We start from the raw sequence: 24185 nt of genomic DNA on the forward strand, positions 1-24185 counted from the left end.
ACAATCTTTTACATCAATTCGCAGCGGGCTGTCATGGCTAATTGCGTCTGGGCCGTCTAGTTTGTTTGTGTGCTATTTTTAGCCTTGTGGTGTTTTTTCCATACTCATTGTAGTAAATGTAGGTAGTTTTACTGCTTTAAGAAATGGCTTACTGGTGGCCTCTTCATTTCTCAGTCCTCAGTCCTAGTTCGGCATCTATCTGGATGGTCAAGAGACTCAGGTCTGTTTCGGAGGTGTTTACTGCTTTAACAGATTCTTTCCATTTAGGTTAATGAGTTCCGGGCTTGTGTAAACAGCCCTGAACAGAAGTGGCCTTTTAGCAGGGAAACAATGTTTGCCTTTCTGTCTGCATAATATAATCTTCAGCCATGTCACTGGAGACTCCACATGGTTACCCTAATGGGACACTTTAGCCATTAAGCTTCAGCCAGGCTAAATAAAGAATCTAATAAGGAAGATGGGGAGCGAGTGGAGATGGTTCGTTATGGAGGCCAATACAAAAAGGGAGAGGAAGGGGTATCTCAGAGAGTGGGCGAGAGTGTCCTCGTGGCTGTCCTGATGGCATAGAGCATTTGACTCTTCGTGTGTATGAATCAGCACAACACACACTCCCAAACTGCAGTGGCTAATAAGTGTGATATTTATTTATAGCAGTGCCAAGTAGATGGTCAGGGATGGTGTGACAAAAATGCAAGAATTGTGACACACACACACTAGAGGTTGCCTATGAGGTAATGTGCTATCCGTATTGTGATAAATAATACTATTCCCTGTTGTTAGATATATCTTCAATGTCCAAAGAAAAACAGGTATTTTTAAGTTTTTCTACATCATTTGAATACAGTGTTTGTCCTTCACATTGTGTGTTAATTTAATGAAGAATGGATCTATAGAAATGCTTTAAATAACTTTGAATATAATCTTTCTACATTGACTTCCATTCAAATTTAAGAAGGTGTTTTCTGAAAAAATAGGCTTCACCAAAAACATATAAAACAGATATATTTTTTCAAAGATATAAATAAGTCTGAATATGTCTGCATTTGGTGGTGGGGAGATAAAGAAGAGGTCATGGAGAGGCAGCCAGCCAAAATCAAGCGAAAAACCAAGTGTGGGAGAGGGAGACCCAGATTCAAGAGGAATTCCAGCAGTTTGTGTGTGTGGCTGTGTGTATATGTGTGTGGCTTTTTTTGGAAGATGTCTCACTATAAACACGGCAGCTGTGCTTAATGTCACATTTTTCTTCTTTAATCCAAACCCTAAGCAGCAGCTGGAGAGAGAGAGAGAGAGAGAGAGAGAGAGAGAGAGAGTCTGACTTAATAAACAGGAAAGGGACAAGGACATATACTGTAAGATATTGAGTTATCGTATACATTGAGGTTGTTCCTGACTGGATTTACTTGATTTACTAAAAGGCCAGATTTTTTTAACATCCCAAACATTCCATTCTGGAAAACATGGACTGTAGATTTATATGTAGCTTTGGACTATCATTTATTGTACTGTAAGTAAAACATTATTTGCAGAGCTGGCATTTCATCTTCTTAGTCTTTGCCAAAATGTCAATGAGTCTCCATAAAAGTTTAGGTTTACTCTGTATAACGGTTTTGTTCACACAAGTCTATCTAACCAGACTGGGCAAAGAAGTATTGGTGGAAGTAAGCCTGCTAGAGAGTAAAGTAGTTAAGTTAGCTAGTTAACTCTGTGATGTAGCTCACGCTGAAGGTGAATGTTTATTTGTACAAAGAAAACATTTTGGATAGAGTACGCTCCAGTTACATGTTTAAACTGACAAAGCTAATAATCTTTCTGTATATGCTAATTTAGTTGGCTAACTATTTAACGTGTTTAGTGGTGTATCTAATTTTATTTCGTGTATGTGTGCATTTGTGAAGGGACTGTATGTGTGCATTTGTCCCAGACTTTATCCCTCTAGCCCCCTACTAGAATCTCAGGGTGAAGTCCAAGTCAGCGCATGTGTGAACATAGCCGCTAAAGCTCCAGAGGCGCCGCCTCATGCCTAAAGCATGCGAGCAGTTCCTGCCATGAGAACGTATCTGAAACAGAAAAGCTCACACTGTGATCTGCAAAAGGGTCATTCCAGGACCTTATACGCCATAGTTACTCTACAGTTTCTCTGGAGTTTATATGTGAAAGGGGCTATCGCCACTTTAGCTATTTGTCTAGCATCAGCTCAAGAAGCGCTAATTCTGCCCTGGCTAAGTATTTGCTCACTTAGGGCTTAGTCTGTTGTTCATAGTCGTAGTCTGGATCTTAACAGAAATATCTGTAGCTTTAAAGCTATCTTCTCTACATTGATTAAACCCCTACATGCCTTACCCCCAGCTAGAAAGCCATGCCTTGCCTATTTTTTTTTATGTAAAAATCCATGGCTGACTGAATTTACCCATCCTAAACTGCCTTTGGAACAATCAGTTTCAAAATGGAAATGCTAAGCCGTGGTGTTGGCTGCTTATTCCTCTCATGATGTGTCATCTACCAAGTTAAACACTTGATTTACACTGGAGGGGGTCTTTACATAAATGTGTAATGAAAGAAGTATGTAAATGAGCCAACAGAACTGCAGTGTATCATAATGCTATAACATATTAGCAGACATATCCACGTATTTGTAAATAGCACTTGCTAGAGTAAGGCCTAAAATACACTACAAGTTAAAAGTCATCATTTTCTCCCCACAAGAATCATACAATCCTCTTAATTAACATTTCAGACCAACTCTGCTAAGCCTCTGAACAGATTTCCATTCAGCTGTGGAAGGTGTGGGATCTTTGTGCGTTGAAGCTCAAGGCTGTTTCCTTCAGGCAAATGAATTGACCAAGGACTCACTGAAGGGCCTCAGAATATAATGGACATGGGTCTGAAATGCCTCCTAATGTTACAAAGAAGCAGCATACTTTCTTTTTGCATATGGTGTGCGTGGGCGCTTGGCTGTAGGTGTTTTATTCTCATTATTTATGTATGTGTGTGTGTGTGTGTGTGTGTGTGTGTGTGTGTGTGTGTGTGTGTGTGTTCATCAGTACCTTGTGTCCAGATGTTCAGGAGTGTTAGTGTGTTCAGTGCAGGAATTTATGTGCGTGTCTCTGGGTGTGTTATGACTGCAGACAATCAGAGTTTATATATGCCTCCTGTGTGCTTTCTCCCTCAATCCACAACCTCGAAAAAACCTGCTAGAAGCTTCTAGATAAGGAAGATGAAGAAGATCCTCAGCCAGTTGAAACACTAAAAAGAAAAAATGTACACATCTTCCTCTTACCTCAACTATGGTTGATCAGCCAAGGCATGTTTTTTATCCAGAGTTTGCTACTTGACTTTATAGCTAAGAGTCTAACAATGTGAACACATCATTAATTCATGCCAGACATGCATATCACTTTGCTTCCAGAGAGCACCATCTGCAGCACTTTCCAAGCAGCATTTGAATTCCGGTCCAAAACCAGTTCATGTAGCCACTTAGGGTGTCAGTAGTAGTCCTTTATCTACATTTAGGTTGAAAGGTTGATGACATAAAGAGCAACTCTATTTATTTTGACAGAAATAATCACAAGAGTCTCCTCCATTCTTTGTTAGTAGGGTGCAGGAACTGTTCTGCAGCTACTAGGGTTAGCCCCGGAAAAATAGTTGGATATTTGTTTGTTGGTTAGGTTTTAATTTTTTAAATCTTGAGATTCAGATATTTGTTTTTGTTTTGTTTTTTAATTTGCATATATAAGGCTGGGGTGGCACGGTGGCGCAGCAGGTAGTGTCGCAGTCACACAGCTCCAGGAACCCGGAGGTTGTGGGTTCGATTCCTGCTCCTGTGAGGAGTTGGTGTGTTTTCTCTGAGTCTGCGTGGGTTTCCTCCGGGTGCTCCGGTTTCCTCCCACAGTCCAAAAACACACGTTGGTAGGTGGATTGGCGACTTCAAAGTGTCCGTAGGTGTGAGTGTGTGAGTGAGTGAATGAATGTGTGTGTGTGTGTTGCCCTGTGAAGGACTGGCGCCCCCTCCAGGGTGTATTCCCGCCTTGTGCCCAATGATTCCAGGTAGGCTCTGGACCCACCGCGACCCTGACTTGGATAAGCGGTTACAGATAATGAATGAATGAATGAATATATAAGGCTATTGATAAAGGCAACACTCCTCTCCAATTGTATTCAGGCTGTCCAGCTGTTAAAAAATAAATAAATAAATAAAAAACCTGCTCTGATTCCAGAAAACTAGCACAATCCTCCAGAATATTAACCAAGTTTACAGACTTTACAGACAAGTCTTTACTAGGGTTCTCGCAGGATAAAGTCTGTGTAAAGTTCAGGAAAAATGTTGTGGGTGGTTTGTGTTCACACATACAACTCCTCTGGGTAAACACTCTCACATGCGTTACCATGCAGGTGTGAAAGGGGCTGGATAGAGCTATACACAATGCAGCACACAGTGAGATGAAATAACGTTCCTCCTAGACCTGACATGCAACATATAGACATGTATACATGTAGGACTTACATGGAGCTCAAAACGTAAACTTAAGCGGGAATACTAAGCATGCAAGGCAGGGGATAGTGACAAGCATCAAGGGCATATGACTATTAGATATAACAGCAAATAACAGATAGTAATCAGTAAAGACCATGAGGTGCTACACGCAGGTGATAAATAGATATTAGGAAGCTGTGAGTGATATAGTGTTTTGTGCACTATTGTTGATTTTAAATTTTCTGATCAGGTTGTGTAGACAATAAAATGTAATGTGAAAAAATAATAACAATAAACTTGTTTGTGGTGTTTCTGCTGCCCGTGTGATGTACCGTATCAATACAAACCGTACACAGGTTCATCACATCACTTAGAACAGTAGTAGCAGCTGTCATGGAGCTTGAATTAAAGTCTTTGTGTGTGTATGTGTGAAGTAAACAAAAGGAACATTCATCACTGTCATCTCATGTTATGCTAAATCAGACCCTTGAGTGGACATGTTTTTGTACTGAAGATAAATGGTTTCTCACTCTACTCAGCAGGCCCCTTTTCCTCTGAGCTACCATCTAACACAGTACAGAGGTCCTGAGTTAGATGAATACTGCAGCTGATGTGTGTGTGTGCGTGTGTGTGTTGGAAACAGAAGTGGGTGTGAGCCGGTGGTCTCAGATAGGCTCAGTAAGTGACTCATGACCACATCAACATGATGCTCATCAGCTCCTCCTCATCTCATACTGCTGTTCCCATGGTTACTCCTCCTCCTCACCCCGCAACCCCCTGACTACCCTGACCCCGCTCACAGAGCACTGGAACTCAATGAGGCGGCTTTGTAACTCCGCACTTAGTCCAGATAATGCAGACAAATTTCAAATCAAACTCACTCAGTCATGTTTGTGGGCTCTTGTCAAGTCTAAAAATGGTTGTATCATTAAATCATAATGAGGTCTGATGTTAGATGATTAGTTTTGGGTCACAAACACCACTCCAACACGTCCTAAAGGTACTGGTTGTGGGTCTACACCCAAATAAGAACTGCTCCACTACTCCATGACCCAATGCTGGCGGGATCTTGCTCTCTTTTGCTTTCTATCCGATTGTGTCATTGTGCATGGTAACTCCACTCGCTGGCTCATCTACAACAGGCTGCATCGTTGCTCTGTGGGCAGTTTCTGCTCTGTGTGAGGCTATGGGGGAGTAAGTGTTTCTATGTGCTTGTTTTGCTTTGAAGGAGGAAAAAAAAAGGCGTGCTGGCCTCAGCGGCCTGCTGTGTGCAGTTGGCGAAAGGGAGGGGAACGGAAGACTTTGACATTTACAGTAATGCTATCAGCACATTACAGTGCATAGACATTATCTCTGTTTATATTCCTTCCACTGATTGCTTTTAATTTTTTTTATTGACAAACTCCAAATATAACTCAGCTGACTTAGTTCACAAAGCCTTCAAAAGCATCTCCATGTAGGAATCAGGTGGATGTGATTAGGCTTGCATTAAAACCCTGTAGAAGAATGACCAGGAGCATGTGCTGACCTCAGCAGCCAGCCTGGTGCTTTTGGTGAGGTGGGGAGAGAGAGGGAGAGAGGAAGCTTTCGACATTTACAGTAATGCAATAAGCACATTACAGTTCAGTTATGAGATGATTAAGCCCTATATTTTTCTGGGTTTCAGAGTTTCACTTCATATGGTGAACAAAAATAAACATAATAACTTATGGTAGAAATACATTCGCCAATAAATAGCATGAATTAGAATAAAATTAAGTCATGTGAATGATCTGTTACGCTAGGCTTTTCTAGAAAACATGACAGAAGGAACCAAACTCCTGTTTACTCATCTTATCGAAGCAGAAAAAACAGTAATTCTGACATACAACATCTTTTTCACAAAGTGAAATAGAGCTATAAAATGAAACACTAGTTAACCAGCATTAAAGATTTCCTTGTGTTTGTGATATATATCTGAGCCTGTTGTATAAAGTTGTATTTTCTTATACAGAACGTCAGTTATATATCTGAGATTAATTCAACAGCTGGATGGAAACACGATTGTTGTTATGGCTCCTCAACTGTTTATACCGTTCATTACAACTGGTATATATGCTTTATTGAACCCCCAGCACCCCCCCCCCACACACACACACACATCCCACACCACCCCCATTTGCTAACAGTTGCTATCATAAGAAAAATCCAAAGCCACTTCACCTCATTTCTTTGGTTTTTATTTTTCTCACACCGCCAGCTGCTTTTTATATTGCAAGCACACTTCTTCTTGACTACAATAACAGACATTAACCACAGATTATTAAAATAATGTAAGGCTGATTGTAGCTACTGCATCATTCTAATGCTACTGTGTACTCCTGCACATCTCCACGTTAACGCTAATGTGTTCCTACACAGTCTCATGCTAATGCTATGATGTATTCCTACACATCTACGCACACTAGTGGTTATTTGTGCTTCTACACAACTTCACCAATGTTTTGTATTTCTACACTAACCCACATGCTAATGATATCATACATGACTTTAAATGCTATGTTATTTTGTATTTCTCCCCACATGCTAATGCTACTGCATATTCCTTCAGAACTCCAGATGATAATACAATTCCAATGCTGCTGTTTATTTCATCACAAGTCCACATAATGCTTCCACTTTTTATTCCTAAAGTTGTTTTGTATTTCTACACAACTTTAAATGCTAATGTTATTTTGTTTTTCTACTTACACAGCTCTGCATGCTAATGGCATCTTGTATTCCTACTAGTTATATTTTATTCTATCACAACTCTACATGCTAATGTTGGAAGCCGGTGTACATGCGGCTTGCTGACTGTACTCAGTAACCCTTGGCTCATGAGGGACAGTCTGTGGCTGTGATCTGTTCTGCAGCCCCTCTGCTCTCGGTTTTTCCCTGGCACCAGTTCTTTTCATCTTTCCCACAGGACGCGCTGCAGAAGCGAAAACATGTGATGCGCAGCTTTGCCTTTGGCTTTTTTTCACTCTCTCACCACCGTTTCAAAGATTTTCTTTTTTTCTTTTCTCCCTTTGCTCTTTGTTTTTTAAACCCCCCCCCCCCCCCACCTCTCTCTCTCTTCCTCGCAGTGGAGGCCATTGTGGAGTTTGACTACCAGGCCCAGCACGATGATGAGTTGACCATCGCCATCGGTGATATCATCAGCAACATCAGAAAGGATGAGGGGGGCTGGTGGGAAGGAGAGTTGGAAGGCCGAAGGGGCCTATTTCCAGATAACTTTGTCAGGGTGAGTTAGCAGTTTTCTCGCATACCTTCTGACTTGATTGGTTTGTTTTTATCTATCCATCTGTCCATCTATTCATCTATCTGTCCATCCATCCATCCATCCATCCATCCATGATTTCATAGCTCAGCATGCAGGTCATATCAGGACATTTTTCCAAACCCTTTCTGATAACAGTTTAATCCACTAAAGATTGTTACATTTTCTAAAATCCAGAGCATGCTACTAACTCTTACTAATTTTAGATGTAGCTCCCTGTGTTGTTTCAGGGCTAGATCTCCGTTGACATTATTGTCTGTGGTAATTGAATGCATGATGCAGCTGCAGCAGATCTGGATGAACAATATTGGAATGTTTTCCTGTATCCCCTGTTTGTCTGCTTTGTATCCTGAGGCTCCAGGCCCCCGAGGGCCAAATTACACTAGATGGTTTGGCCTTGGTGAAATGCTTGTTTACCACCATCTATGAGCCTGTGACAGGCAGTAAAAGAGCTGTTATCACCACTAACCCGTTTGTGTGTTAATGCGAGCTAAACTGTGAATGCTGAATGTAAGAGCACGGGTGGTTGACTTGCAGCACTGCAAAATGCACTGATGTGAACAGGATGCTCTGCCAGTGGTGTTTGCCTTTCTTTGTATGTGTGTGTGTGTGTGTGTGTGTGTGAGTGTATGAGTGTGTGAGAGAAAGTGAGAAAGAGAGAGAGAGAGAGAGAGAGAGAGAGAGAGAGATGCATGCAATAATGTCATGATTCATCAGTGTAATTCACCAGGCATGCTTCTTCCAAAAATCTAGACTTGTGATTGGCTGTCTGTAAAACATACCCTATGCACGTTCTTAAAGTTAGCATTAATACGTTAGTTTGCAGGGTGCTGTTTGTCAGTAAAATGACCAATGTCTAACACCTCCCTCCCATTTCTGGTGTAAGCCACACCCAGGTTTAGAGTGCTATTCAACCAAAGTGTCATTTTGAATTGCTGTCAAAGTTAAAATATTACTTAGTGTTCCTTTAAACTATCAGTGATGGTATTGGTACTGATTGTTTTTAATGATCCCTGGATCTAGTCCTGATTGTCTGGGTTTTTAATATTTCAAAAGTGAGCCTGAACTTCTGACATTTTGTAACAAAATCCTCGTCTGTCCTTTGTTTCTACTCTTATAAACAGATCAGACATGGACACAACCATGGATATCACTGAGTCCTTTACAGTTTGGCATTACTCTCTCTCTCTCTCTCTCTCTCTCTGTCTCTCTTTTTCTCTCTCTCTCTCTCTGACCTCAGATAGCAGCAGTATTAAGATAAGTCTAGCTTAAACAGCAGGATACATTTACATTTATTCCTTTGGCAGATACTTTCATCCTTAGCGACTTACAAACGATGCTAGTAAAATCCATGTGTACAGCTCAGATAAATGCCAGCTCTGACGCTAGTGCTACACATCTTTTCTATTTCTGTTTCAGGAGAAGCACAGAGAGTTTTAATCTGTAAAAGAGGAACCTACAGTTAGTGCTTGGTGAAACCGATAGACAACAATGTCATTATAATATTTATCCAAATATAGTGCAGTGAGCTGATGTGATGATATTTCAGCCAGCGCTTAAAGAGGTGCATGAAGTTAATGTTGACATTAGAGCTCTTATTCTGACTTGACCTGTTTGAATGGTATCATAAATTTAATAGTACAATTTGGGTTTTTTTTTTTACTGGTTATAATTTTTGTTTATGGCATGTTGCAGATGTTCTTATCCAAATTGACAAGCTAATTTCATCATATTACTGAGGGAGGCTGATGCAGCATGAGGAATCTTCCCCAAGGACTCTTATAGGAGTAGTGTGAGGTACCTGGGATTGATCAAGATCCTTCCACCACAAAGGTTCATATAAATATTAAAGTCTTTTGTGATTTGATTGGCCAGAAGTGTGATAATGATAATCAAGTGGTTTATAATTAAGCCTTTCAGATCAACCCATACTTCCCTTTCAGTTTATGATGTAAGCAGACCAGGGATAGAGCAGTGATTAGCTGGCTGTAGAGACAAACGCACATTTCCTTTCCATTTTCCTTCAGTGTTTGTGCAGTATGACACTGGTTCTGGGTGAAGGTTAACTGGCTTTGAGCGGAAGTGTGTTACTCGCTGTGTAATTGTTGCTTTGCTGCCATTTCCTCTTCGTTATGCAGCCAAAAGAGGGAAGTGTGGACTTCCTCTGATGAACAGGAACAGGAAGAGAGAGTGTGACGGCAGCAGAAACGAAGAGTGACAGCGACAGAGAAATGCTGTCTGACATTTACGGTCATACACCAGAGCAAAATCAAGTTTTATTGCAATGAAAGAAAGTGTGTGTAGTGTTTTTATCTTAAAATGACAACATCAAAATCACTGTGATCCTCCACTGACCTGTAATCGGGAGAACAGAGCCTCTGTCACTACTACACCAGGCTCAGCACTGCTGAAAACGCACTGTGTAACTGGTAGGGTAAGGTGTGAATTATAACAAAATTGTCCCTGTCCCTGTTGTGCTGAGAATTTATCCATTTGGCCCAACCAAATAATATCTGACCAGTGGTAGTAGTACGAAGGTCCTTTTCTGTTGAGGAGCAGGGTTCAGGGACAGATCGTGAACACTCCAGACTGTGAGACTGTGAAACATTTACTGGACACACATTCAGCTTCTTGCATAAAAACAACTCAGCACTGGCTACTAGTGTTTTCTGGGTTGATGGAAGGACGGCAGTGTGTTTAAGACTCTTATTGTTTACAGATAGGGCGTATTTTTGATTTGTAAGACATTTGTTTACATGTTGGCTTTGTATATCCATGTAATGATAATTCACTTAGGAGGCTATCGCTTGCAGTGCTGCTTTCCAAGCAGTGTTGAGAACATAATCACCCCTTAAAACCCCAGCCACAGTGATCAAACTAGGACATCTGTCATCAAATAAACCATCATTAGTGTTCCTGGTCAAAGTCAAGGCTAAGTATATAAAGCTCTGTGTATGAGTTTATCAGTGCAACCAGCTTCTAGCACTGGGCTTTGGAGATTGAAGATTTCATTGAACAACAGAATCCAAGCCACTTGTGTGAATGCAGGGATAATTGTGATGCATAAACAGGGGGGACCTGCTCTATAAGACAAACTACTTTGTTCTAGAGAAAGAAATTCTTGAGAAAGAAAGAGAGAGAGGAGGAGGAAGAGGAGGATTTGGTCTGAGTTAATGTGACTCATACTGCACTTGTGAACTTTTTGAACTGCAGAGATGTGTCTGTCTGGGTTTTTGTGAATGTGTGTGTGTGTGTGTTTCTTCAGCTGAGCAGTATTTTTCTGTGTGTGATGTTCCATAGGTTATTTTCGTTCTGTGGGTTTGTCCTTTGAATGTGGTGTGTGTAGATCCTGCAACTAGTTCTGGAGCAGTCTAACAAACCCTTATAAATCTATTTATTTTTTTGAATATTTTTCATTGCCCTGTGAAGGACTGGCGCCCCCTCCAGGGTGTATTCCTGCCTTGCGCCCAATGATTCCAGGTAGGCTCTGGACCCACCGCGACCCTGAATTGGATAAGCTGTTACAGATAATGAATGAATGAATGAATATTTTTCATTTTGTGGGATTTGTAAGAACATTCATTCATTCATTATCTGTAAGCGCTTATCCAATTCAGGGTCGTGGTGGGTCCGGAGCCTACCCGGAATCATTGGGCACAAGGCAGGAACACACCCTGGGGGGGCGCCAGTCCTTCACAGGACGACACACACACTCACACACACAGACATATGGACACCCGGAGCGGACACTTTTTTGAATTCAGAAGATGTTTCCTGACCGTTTGCTAGCTCTCTGGCCTGTTTGCATGCTAAAATCAGGTCTGATATGTTTACGAAGTGTCTGTAAATGAGTAAATAAAAGAATTGTCTCGGTTTGGTATGCTAGGCTTTATCTCTCAGCTCATGGCAGGGGCTTCTGGAGTTTTCTTAGAAAACGTTGAAAAGCACAAACGGAAATGAGGATTGCTCTATTCCTGCTCCATAGGTGGGTAATATTGACTTATTTTTGCTGTTTCAGATCACTTAAGGTGGAAATGTCTCAGAACTCCAGAGACGGCTAACTGCATTAGCGAAAGTGCTACAAAACTAAACAACTCAAGTTGCAAATGAGTTTCTGTGGTCATTCAAACAGTGAATAAAAAGTTAAACTTCAGCCACATACAAACAACAGTTGTTTTTTTTCCCCTAAAACACACAGTTCCACCTTAAAAAAGCAGAGCTTCCCCACATTTGTGCAGACGTTTCCTTTACGTGTAGTCCATCAAATAATACAAAGTTATAAATGAGTTTAGCAGATTCTTAACAAGACAAATCAGACATCTGCCAGTGTTTAAGGTTTCAATATCAGTTTCTACAGTTTCTATGCTTTCCTCTGACAAATCTATTCTTATCTCAAATGAGTGTAGGAATGTTTTCAGACTGTGTGTAAACAGCTGCTTCAAAAACTAGCCTTGCTCCTATCTGATCTACGGTTGAAGCCCCTTAATAAATTGGTCTCGTACGTAAAGATTTGTGAGTGTGTGTGTGTGTGCCTGCGTAAGTGTTTGTGTGTGTTTCTGAGAAGGGGGAGAGATGAAAAGACTTATCCACAGGTGTTTCCTGTTCTACAGTAGTACTGTCTAAAAATCTCACCATTATCCTGTTTGTAGAACTCTTGAGCTAACTCTTATAAAATCAGCAAATATATGTTTATTTTTCAGTTTTAATTTGCTTAATATGCACAGGACAAAATCATTTGTGTACTTATTCACTAAACTATGTTGCTACAGTTTGCTAAGTCACTGTAAATTGCTGTGTATGCATACTGTTATATTGGGAGTACAGTGATTCCTCGTTTTTTGCGTGGGATGCGTTCCAAGACCACCCGCAAAAAACAAATTTCCGAGACGTACAGGAAAGATATTTTTTTATGTATTTAACGAGTATTTGGACTTTTAAAACCCTCACTTTGCTGTTAACAACCCACCCTTTGCATTAAACAGTCATTCTGTAATGTTTTTCAGCTGGAACTACATGTGATATCCTACCAGTTTCTTTAGTAGAGTCATTCCTAAGCTGTGATTTAGCGTAAGTAAATTTCACTCGGATGTGGACATGAACAACACATGTACTGTACGTAAGAAATACTTGTGAATGATATATTTTGTCACTTACAGGCCTAGTCTAATACATATAAATAATAAAAAACTTAGTTTGGCTATTCATCTTTCACGGCGTGGGCGACATGGTGGCGCAGCAGGTAGTGTCGCAGTCACACAGCTTCAGTGCCCTGTATTTTATTTTATCTTATTTTATTTTATTTTATTATTTATATTTATTTTTAAATTGTTTATTTACTCATTATTATTATTATTTTTTTTACTATGGGAAGACAGCTGAGCACCCGGGAGAAACCCACACAGACAAGGCAGTGATTGAACACACAACCCCAGAATACTGGAACTGTGTGACAGTGCCACTACTTGTAGCACAACAGTGCCACCTTGAAGTATAATCCATCTTAACATAATTGATGTGTTTGTAATCTTCAAGGAAAATGCAGTGCTTCCTCTGCAGTATCTTCTGATCTTTCACTACATCACCGTGCACCAACCTGTAAGATCACAGGTCACTTTTTTAACAGTTATTTACAGTCTAGGCTAATATCTCTTTGAATGTAGAGAAATCTTTAATCTGAATCTGAAACCTTCTCAGGCACATGTTTGAAGTCGGCTGTTTAGACTATTGCACATATGCCCATCTTCACTTGAGGGTGGTTTTACCACCTAAGGTGACGCCAATGAGCTCAGTGTTACAAAGTTTCTCTTTAAATTTGCTGCCAGCAAACATTCTCCTCTTACTTTAAGATATATGTGGTAATTCCTGCTCAGTGGTGACCTTATAGGGGTACAGACTGTGGATTGAAAGGGTAAAAGGGGGGCTAGTTAATGAGTACACAATGTATAAATAACATATATGACAGAGGTGTTCAAATCTGAATCTTGGATCCAGGTTCCAGGCCAGTGTTTTAAAAAGGCTGACTTCTAGGGCACCCTTCACTCAATGCAAAGCCTAATCTCGTGACTTGTGAATAACCATGTGACCACGTTTATATCTCATAAGGATAGAAATACATGAATATTTGAATATAAATGCTTTTTTCTTTAAGCCACTCCCACTCCAACCTCATTATCCCCTGAAAATTTTTTATTGATTGTGTTTCTTGCTCGGAGGAAATGATGGCAGTGTTACAGTGGCACACAAAAAACAGTTGTAAGCCACACTGTGATTGGATTAGGGCCTGTGTGTTTGAGGCGGTGGGCTGCATCACAGCAGTCTTCCTGCCTGTGTGATTTTGTTCAGTCAGTCGTGCGTTCTGCTTCCTGCCGCGCTGACGTGATAACCCAAGATAATTTGAGCTTTTATGAGTGTAAATGAGAGGTATAATTTGGGGGAGGCTCAAACAGAGCATTAGAACGGTCAAATTTGTTCAGCCTCCTCCGCTCTCTCTCTCTCTCTCTCTTTCTTTCTCTCTCTCTCTGTCTCTGTCAGATTCGCATTAATGCAGCAGGGAATGGCCTGTGTGCTGTAGCACATTTTCAATAATGTTGGCTCAGGGATTAACCCACAGTATCTGTGTGAGATAGAAAACCTTTCTCTCTCTCTCTCTCTCTCTCTCTCTCTCTCTCTCTCTCTCTCTCTCTCTCTCTCCCCCCTTCCCTTCCCTTCCCTTCCCCCCTCAGCCCCCTAATTTGGAGCAGGAAGAGAAAACGGTAGAGGTCCTGTTTCTCCTCTGTGAGTTACATTCACGTTAATATTAGAGTGGAGCAAGAGACTCTCATTATTTCTTTCTCTCTCTCTCCCTCTCTCTCTCTCTCTCTCTCTCTCTCTCTCATACACTGGCTTGCTCGCTCATTCATTCACTTGACCCTTTCTCTCTACGTTTGCGCAAACAATAAAAACACCTCACGTATCAAACAATTAAATGACTAAATTATAATTAATTGCATTGTTATGATTACCGCAGGCTTACGCCAGTTTCTAGTTGTAACTGTATTTAGCAGTTTATCCAGTGACAGAAACAGTAACTGTATATTTCAGCCAATGAGGATATATTTCCTAAACTGAAGTGCACAGATTGTGGACAGAGATATTAAGCTGGTCTCATAGCTATATAATCTCTCTTGGGTCTCCTAATGTCACCATGCCCAGTGCCAGTGTGGGATCGAGGGATATAAAGCACTTCAACATTGGGCTGAGGAGCAGTGGAACTGTGTTCGCCAGCCAATATTTCTGGGATGAGTTGGAGCATCTCGCTCGCTTTCTCTCTCTCTCTCTCTCTCTCTCTCTCTCTCTCTCTCTCTCTCTCCCTCTCTCTCGCTCCCTCTCTCACTCTCGCTCTCTCTGTCAGTCAGATTATGTAGTTATCTGACTTTCTTTGAGTGTCTTTGGGGTGGGACTTCTCTCTCACTTGCACTTTCTCTCTCTTTCTCTCTCTCTTTCTCTCACACACACTCTCTCTTTTGCTGTGTGTCCGCTCGGCTGAGCTGATAGGCCGTGGGCAGTGGATTATGAAGCAGTGTCATGCTGAATGATCTGAGGAGGGCTCGAACGCAGTGGTCTGATCCCCACTGTCCAAATTGCTAGACCTCACCGGCCCCCAGCACCGGCCTGCTGTCACACATTCGAACATGAACAGATAAACCCAGTAGAGCTGCTGTAGCTCAGAGTAGAATGCCATTTTTATGCTGCTCCAAACGAGGCTTCCCTCTCTCACCTTCTAATTTTATCCTCTTTACAGAAGAACTGTAAATGCGGGTAAACACAGTGCCTTCTAATCAGGTCGCTAATGTAACTAGATATTAAACCTTCTACAAGATCCATTTTCAAAGTTTCTTCAGATATCAAGGTTTTTTAAGACGGCCTCAGACTAAATTGTGGCATTCAGACTCAAGAAGATTAATGAGGTTTGCTTCTGATCCTGGATGATTAGTTTTGGATAACAAACTTCACTCCAACTCAGTCTGAATGTATTGGATGGAGCTCCATTTCTCCGCTTCAGAAGACGCTGTTCTACTGTTGTTCTGCCCAGTTCTATAGGGCTATAGGGCACTTTTCCACTGCATGCTGTCAGTTTTATTTGACTTGGCTCCACTGTCCTTTTAGACTTTTAATCAGGCAATTTTGGTACCTGTTCCCTGGAACCGGGTCCTTGATTATTACCTGCTCGATAGTTTTTCCAGTTGAGTTGAGTAGGGACTAAACCGTGATGTGTAAACCTTGCAGAGTGGTGATTGGCCACAGAGACTTGTCAATCATAACAAAACGCAGACATCCAGCACAAACTTGTCATTTGTAAAATCTCCAAGCTACAGTAGCGATCACATTGGTTTTTATCCGACTCACAATGGCAGCTTATAAAATTACTCCATGGTGTTTGAACATTCCTTGGATTTGTGGCCAATGAAAGAATCCAGCTAGAGCTGGACGGGGCAATAAGGAAAGATTAAACTACGCTGATCTGAGTTTATTCACGGCTAAGCCATGTTTAGTCCCAAAAAACAAAAATAACATGCAAATACACAATTAGTAAACAGTTTAACTGTTGCTGTGGTTTCCAGAGTCCAATGTTCTCATTAGAGATGGTGATTTGTGACCTCACCAGCTACATTTTTTTGGGGGGAGGCGCTGTTGTAGTGAAAAGCAACTGGGTATTAGGCATCAAAAAAGAGTAGGAAATATCTTAATATTCATCCCAATAAGTCTTTTTTTTTTATTATTGTTCACTGTGCTGTCCAGCTTGGCTGACCAACACCAGGCTGAGCAAGGTCAGGGCTGTTAGAGTCCTGTAGAGCATTTTGTTCTGAAAGCATAACACAGATGTGATGATGTTTGTGTGTGTGTGTGTGTGTGTGTGTGTGTGTGTGTGTGTACGTAAATGGTAACTACTCAGTGTTGGACCCCACCCTGGCCGATATCTGTGGTGCAGTTTCCATGGTTACCATTTGTGGTGTTAGGCCAATGAGACGCTGGAGAAATGAACCACGTCTCTAGAGACCACTGACCAGTTCTGACCGTAAAGACTGAGAATGTGAATCACTTTTATATAGAAGTACCTCACACGCCCACGGACGTGTATTAAGAAACAGTCAGAGGATTTCCAGCTAATAAAATAATATCCTCATTCATGCATTACAATTGTGTGGCAAACACAGGGATAGGGAAGTTAGCAGACTTTCTGAAGTACATTCTCATTTAAGGGCCAGTGTTTCATTCTTTTTTAACTCAACTAAATTGTGTTATTATTTTCAAATTCAAATCTTAAGGATGTTTTTGGGAAAGAATGGAAACAATAGATCTACTCTGATGTATCTTTTCTGGGTGATACTTTGTCACCTGACAGCCAGGAACAGCACAACACTTAATCATTTTCCTGCTAGATACTGCCTGCAGTATCATTGCTCCTTATCACTTTAATATAAATGGGCAGGTGGAAATGCTGTAGGCCAGAGGAATGGTCATATATATAGGTATTCATGGTGAGATCAGTCATTTGTATGTTAGCTTCTATATGTGAGCTTAGGAATTCATTTATTCATTCATTCATTATCTGTAAGCGCTTATCCAGTTCAGGGTCGCAGTGGGTCCAGAGCCTACCTGGAATCATTGGACGCAAGACGGGAATACACCCTGGAGGGGGCACCAGTCCTTCACAGGGCAACACACACACATTCACTCACACACTCACACCTATGGACACTTATGAGTTACCAATCCACCTACCAACATGTGTTTTTGGACTGTGGGAGGAAACAGGAGCACCTGGAGGAAACCCACGCAGACACAGAGAGAACACGCTACACTCCTCATAGATAGTCACCTGGAGGAAACCCACGCAGACACAGGGAGAACACACCACACTTCTCACAGACAGTCACCCGGAGGAAACCCACGCAGACACAGTGAGAACACACCACACTCCTCACAGACAGTCACCTGAAGGAAACCTACGCAGTCACAGGGAGAACACACCACACTCCTCACAGACAGTCACCCAGAGGAAACCCACGCAGACACAGGGAGAACACACCATGCTCCTCACAGACAGTCATCCGGAGGAAACCCACGCAGTCACAGGGAGAACACACCACACTCCTCACAGACAGTCACCTGGAGCAGGACTGCGACACTAACTGCTGCGCCACCGTGCCGCCCCTGCTTAGGAATAATATAAATATTTTAAATGAAAAACCTAGGATATTCAATCTCCATGGTATGGGCACTTTAAAGACAGCTGTCAAATGAATATTTGTGCTTACTGCTACTGGAGCAGGGTTCAGCAGAGTCTTGTGACAGAGCAGAGAGGATTCACGGCTCTGCAGCATGTCTGTGTTAACAGGATAACAGCTTTAGAGTGAGTATGGCAGTGCGTGACTAATGCAGCAGAGGTGAGTTGGCCCATTGTTTCCTGGTTTTATGAACGGAGGAGACAGGCTGATCTCGGATCAGGATCAGGGCTGTAGCTCTGCCAAAGTAAGAGTCATCTCCAATAGTGCTGTGGGAAAACTGTGTTCATCACTTTTGTTTCTTCACTTGTGTTTTTTTTTTTTTTTGTACTTTTGTGTGAGTGTGCAGTCTTGCTAGAGAGGTAGTCTTCCATTACATTGTGTTGTACAAACAAAAGATATTGTTGAATTGTAAAGCGGAAATTTGAATAAATCTGCCAGTCGATTGGGTCGATTTGTAGGTGTGGCACCATTCTGTCCTGAAACGTATTTTCTGAATCAGCACTGACAATTAGAGTTGTGTACAGTTCACTTTGGAAAGTGATAACGGTGCATTCTTTCTGTACATTCTCAGTAATAACAAAAAAAAATTTTTTTCAATTACAAACAGTGACAACATCATGGGATGTACTGAGAGGCGCAAAAAAAATACTCATCTCAAAGTGAACACAGTGGGGTATATATCATAATATATAGATATATATATATATATATAGATAATAGAAAAGTAAAACATTTAGAAGTAGCATAGGGAGGCGCGGTGGTGCAGCAGGTAGTGTCGCAGTCACACAGCTCCAGGGGCCTGGAGGTTGTGGGTTCGATTCCCGCTCTGGGTGACTGTCTGTGAGGAGTTTGGTGTGTTCTCCCCGTGTCAGTGTCGGTTTCCTCCGGTTTCCTCCCACAGTCCAAAAACACACGTTGGTAGGTGGATTGGCGACTCAAAATTGTCCGTGTGAGTGAATGCGTGTGTGTCTGTGTTGCCCTGTGAAGGACTGGCGCCCAATGATTCCAGGTAGGCTCTGGACCCACCGTGATCCTGAACTGGATAAGTGGTTACAGATAATGAATGAAGTAGCACATTTAAGTGTTTTCCTAAACTGGATTATTGGATCTGATCAATGTCCATTCACCTAAACAGCTGAAGTCTTAAAATATAATAATGGCATTGGGGCTACAGGGCCCTAGAGTGCAACCTAATTCCACAATGATGCAACAACAAAAATCTAAGGTTGCATTGGTGCAACCAACCGTTCGAGGGGACAACAAAAAAGTCTAAGTGACTAAGTGAAAGTCTCCTTATGGTTCAGCATGGTCTAAAGCAATCAGAGATAGTGAAGGGCAGGACGTCACCTCTGATTGGCAATGGTCTAGATATTCCCGTACATGTGTGTACATTTGAAAAAGCGTGTGCTGCAGTCAGACAGAGCCGAGAGGTGAGAAGCCTAGGCCCAGAGCCTGACCGCCCTATACACTCAATACACACATTGCATAGAGCCTCGAAAAATTAATGAAGGTCTCCTCATCTAAAGTTAGGGAGAGTTTGTGTATCATCAGAAGATGTAGAGAAACTATATTTCAGGATATGAAAGAGGAAAAAAAAGACTCCACGAGATTGAGTTGCAGGAAAAGCAGTGAGGTAAACCCGTGACGGTTCTTTTCGAGTTTGGATTGTTAATAAATAATAGTCTACGAACACAGCCGCAGGAATATATTTAGAGGTGGCGTGTACAGCACAACTGCTGTCCATGACCTTAAAAGCCTCGCAGCCTTAATTACAGTACTAACACAGAACCAAACTTTGAAGCAGAAAAGTTAAAACGTGAACATATACCTATGTTTTAATACCTTAATTTTTAAATTTTTAAATCTAAAGAGTTATGTTAAATTCTTCTATCTTTCAGTTCCACATTTAACGCTGTGTGTATTCAGTGTATTTGAAGTTTAAACAATGAAGCAGTTATAGGCGCCTGGACAAAACTACTGCATAATTTAAGGTGACACAAAGCTGCAAGCTGGAGTATAAACAGCTACGTTTGCTTCTTTTTCTTCTATTCCACCTTAAGGACTGGAGGTGTTACAGAATCAGACAAATGCTGACTTGCATGCTGGAGGGCTGATTTTTTTCGGTATATAGCTGGCTATTTATTCTTAGAGAGTACTAGTGGATAGTCAGGTGCAACTGTCAAAAAATGATCACATTTTTGCTCAGAGTTCAGGTAGGAGGGCCCCTTGTAAAAGAACATGTAAAACTGCTGTGTTGAAGGCTAAGCACCATTTAATGGACCTCCATGAATATTTCACATTATTTTAGTTACTGACATATATAAGTATGAATTAAAATGAAAATAGCAGCTTAATTTACTTTAAAACTGACAATTTCATTAAATTGACGGAAAAACCCGAGCTCGTTACGGAAATTCTTGAACGCAACCGTGACGTCACTGGTGGACAACAGCTGAACAATGCTGCGGTAAAACACCGTTATGACGGACTATCACTAGCTAAATAACCAACATTATTCATGACAATAGCCTAGCAATAAGCTAAACTCAAATTTAGAGGTACCGTTATTCTTGTAAATGTGATCGAAGTCGAACTCGAATTCATCCGACACTATAAACCTCCGTAATGCAACTATGTAGCTTAGTATAATGAGCCACCAAGTTTAGCAAGTCAAGCTAACGTTAACTAACACCAACTAAAACAGGCGAAGTATGTGTACTTACCCTGTTTACCTCCATGTTACAGAGGCTCTTGAACACCTTTCGTTGGTTTCCTTACATGCTCATATTGTTGGAAAAGCGCCAGTGAAATGAGCTACAGATAACGGAGTGAGGGGATGGTCCTTTCCAAAGTGCCCGTTTAAAGTTGACAAATTTAGTCAATTTTCTGGATATTTTGGGATCTTTGGGCCATTTGTGCACAATGTCCCACTGCACATTGAATGATTGCAGCCAAAAACAACACGCCTTTTCATCATTTTGCATTAAATTAAGTTCATCTTCTTGAGTTGTTGTCCACCATCTACGTCACAGGCAAGACGCCTATTAGAGTTTACGAACACCGTTTGGGGGGGGACAACGGCCTTTTAAACCTTATTCCTTCAATTAGTAAGAAATAACATGTTTTCTGACTATCAATAAACACAATTTAGGAACTCAAATTCCACTGTATTTATTTGTTTGACACTTTCATATAGCTGCTGCTTAGCCTTTAAATGCGATGCAGATGAAAATTTGGGTGGAAATAACTTTTGTTAGTTACGAGTGCTAAAGTTTAATCTAGCGCCCTGGGCTATAAACTCACATAATTCACACTATGCATGCTGTCTGAGCCCTTTAAGAGACCACCGAAAGTGTTGGACATGTGAGTCAGATGTTTAAACTCGTTCAATAGGAAGTGAAATCTGCATTTTAATACCTGATGTATATTTTCACATTACTGTACTATACTACATTTGTGTGTGTGTGTGTGTGTGTGTGTGTGTGTGTGTGTGTGTGTGTGTGTGTGTACATATATATGTTCATTATTAGTAATTAGTAACTGAAGATATCTTACCCTACAGTAAAAAGGCTAAAGGTACTTCTTTTGGTACCCAGCCCCTAATCATAGTCAATTATGAAAGCTACTAATGTTTTTTTCCCCTTATTTTAATTGTTGGTCAAAACCTGCCAACATAAATTCAGCTGATTTCACCGTGCATCATAAGTGAATGTCAGATTACCTGACACTTGCACAATAGACTGCTGTAGGCCGCTGGATGTTCCTTCCATCTAATGTGAACACACCATAAATCATGCACATATTGTGATGATGACATGCCTTTTTCTAAAGAGAATTTAGAATAAAACAGAAGCGTGGCTTGTGCAAATGACCTCAGGTCAGTCTGTTTGCTCGTAACTTGGCTAGTCAAATAAAAAGAACCTCAATATTCTAAAACATGTTCCACATGACCAACAAGCGATGGAGCTTGAATCCATAGCTTTTGGATGATTTGTAGTGTTCTATGTGAATCTGAATGTATACAGAAACACTGTTAAGCAACAAAAGCATTGTTGATAATTATCCCATGTGTTATTATCAGTGCTTTTGAGGATTACCTCCATCAGATTTGCTCTAGATGTTCCAGCTTTCCCAGAAAAGCAAAAACATGCCTATTAATACCTTCAGGTGTTTGTTTTTATGCTTTTTAGTGGGATTTTAACATTTCTGTTCGGCTGGGTTAATGGTTGCATTAAAGCAACTGGTAAATCTGAGGGGGTGTGTGTCAGTATGGAGGGGTCAGTATGTATATTCATGTGTAAATGTATGTATGTGTGTTTGTATCAGCTGGTGCTTCCGTGTGTGTGTGTGTTTGTGTGTGTGTGTGTGTGTGCTGTTGGTGGCTTATGCAGATGTTTGCAGCTACAGACTGTGGTTAGACAGTGGGTCTGTCACAGCCTGAGCTACAGGCAGGAAGTGTGTGTTGGAAGTATGTATTTTAAAATGCGTGGTGCAGCCGCTGCTCATTGAGAGGCAAAAAAGAAAGAAAGAAGAAAAAATAAGTAGAGAAGGTTGTGATTCGTTACATTCTGTTGATGTCTGCATTATAAAAGCTGTACTGCTGAACACACAGAGGGTTTAGTACAGTCTACTCTATCACTGTCTTCCTCTGTCAGTTTCAGGAGTGTATGTGTGTGTGTGAGAGAGAGAAAGAGAGAGAGAGAAAGACAGAATTCCCCAACCCACAACCTGCTCTTTGAGCCCCTCTGGGGCCTGCACATTACACTGCTGCATCATGAAGCGTCTGAGCACAAATTCACCTTAGAGGAACTATATAGAGGACATTTTAATGAGTGGACGCCAATCTAAGGTGAGTCCAGTTCACCAGCGCTTTACATACAGTGCTCCTATGGCAGCAATTCATTAGCTCATTTATTTATAGCTAAAATATGGCTTAATATTGCCACAAGAATGCAGTGTTATAACCTTGTTGTAAGAGCTCCTCAGAAGTGGCTTTTGCGCAAGAGAACTTCACAAGAGAAGCAAAAGATAAAACTAAAATACCTAATATCTATTAATGTCACTTGAAAATGTTTTTAAACCTCTATTTTATATTTGTTAAATTGCATTTTGCACTGAGCAGAATTTGATTTGATGACATATTTAAGGCAGGCTACGTCTGCATTTAGTAAAAAATAAGTATCGATATTGGCACTGGTTCAAAATTCCCTGTAGACTCTCTAGAATCAACCACATCAGTTATGATTTTTACAGTTGTTTGTAGACATTTAGTATTGATCATGATGATATTAAATATAGTATGCTTATTTATTTGTTTTATTTATTGACTGACTGATTGATTGCCGTAAACGTATTTTCTGCCTATTTAGAATTAAGTGAAAATAGCTTGCTGCGTTTATTACCTAAATCACACTGCTGTGAAAACAGGTTTTGTATGCAGTATATTATTTAAATCGACTTGGGATAAAGTTCCTAAGTTTCCTAAAGGGATATACCCAAAATGAACTGATCTGAGGTCAGTGTGGGGCAGACAATGAGCTCCTTTTTTTTCTTAAGTCTATCTCTAGGTCTTCTAGCGCTGACCCACGATAACACTTTTTACATTATTTTTTGTTTTGCGTGTTTAAATAGCCAGATAATGACACAAATGAAATATTGAAATATTAAATCAAGATAATACATAGTATTGTAACATGCCAGTAAGAGTATGCATTTATACGGTTTAAATAATATTTGACGTGTGACTAGTTCACCTACAGAAACACTTTTTTTAAACATTATATATTTTCTCTACAATGTACAGCACAATTTAGCAACGAGCTCCAGAACAAAGCTCACTGGGACCTGATTTAGTTGTGTGGTTTTAGTGTGATTTAGCATGAGGTGTGCTTAATGCTAGTTAGCAACTAGTTATCTACCATTGCTGTTTGCTACACTAGCATGCACTTTTCAACATAAACTACAGGAGCAAGTTCCAAACATTAAAATGAAGATTTTTTTAAAAATTGTGTCAATATTTGGTGTCCAAGACAAGCATTTCATTGGTTAATTTGACATTTTATTGTAGGATGCGTTTTTGTTTCTACATACTAAGTTGTGCAACCTTCATCTATTCTTCTGTCTAAAAGATAGAGTTGTGTAATTT

The 24185-nt window shown here is 40.7% G+C and overlaps 1 protein-coding gene across 3 annotated transcripts in view; it reads left to right on the plus strand.

Annotated features, from left to right (window-relative positions):
* sh3kbp1 (SH3-domain kinase binding protein 1) overlaps positions 1 to 24185 on the plus strand; it is a 71714-nt gene that overhangs the window by 13572 nt on the left and 33957 nt on the right. For 2 of the 3 annotated variants that reach the window (XM_066666726.1, XM_066666711.1), the window contains exon 2: positions 7579 to 7736. In XM_066666726.1, the coding sequence (XP_066522823.1) occupies positions 7579 to 7736 (158 nt within the window). Of the gene's footprint in view, positions 1 to 7578; positions 7737 to 22745; positions 22890 to 24185 lie in introns of those variants that run through there. The other variant, XM_066666735.1, reaches the window with a different exon arrangement.

Source organism: Hoplias malabaricus, chromosome 1 (assembly GCF_029633855.1).
Source record: "Hoplias malabaricus isolate fHopMal1 chromosome 1, fHopMal1.hap1, whole genome shotgun sequence".
Classification (NCBI taxonomy): Eukaryota; Metazoa; Chordata; class Actinopteri; order Characiformes; family Erythrinidae; genus Hoplias; species Hoplias malabaricus.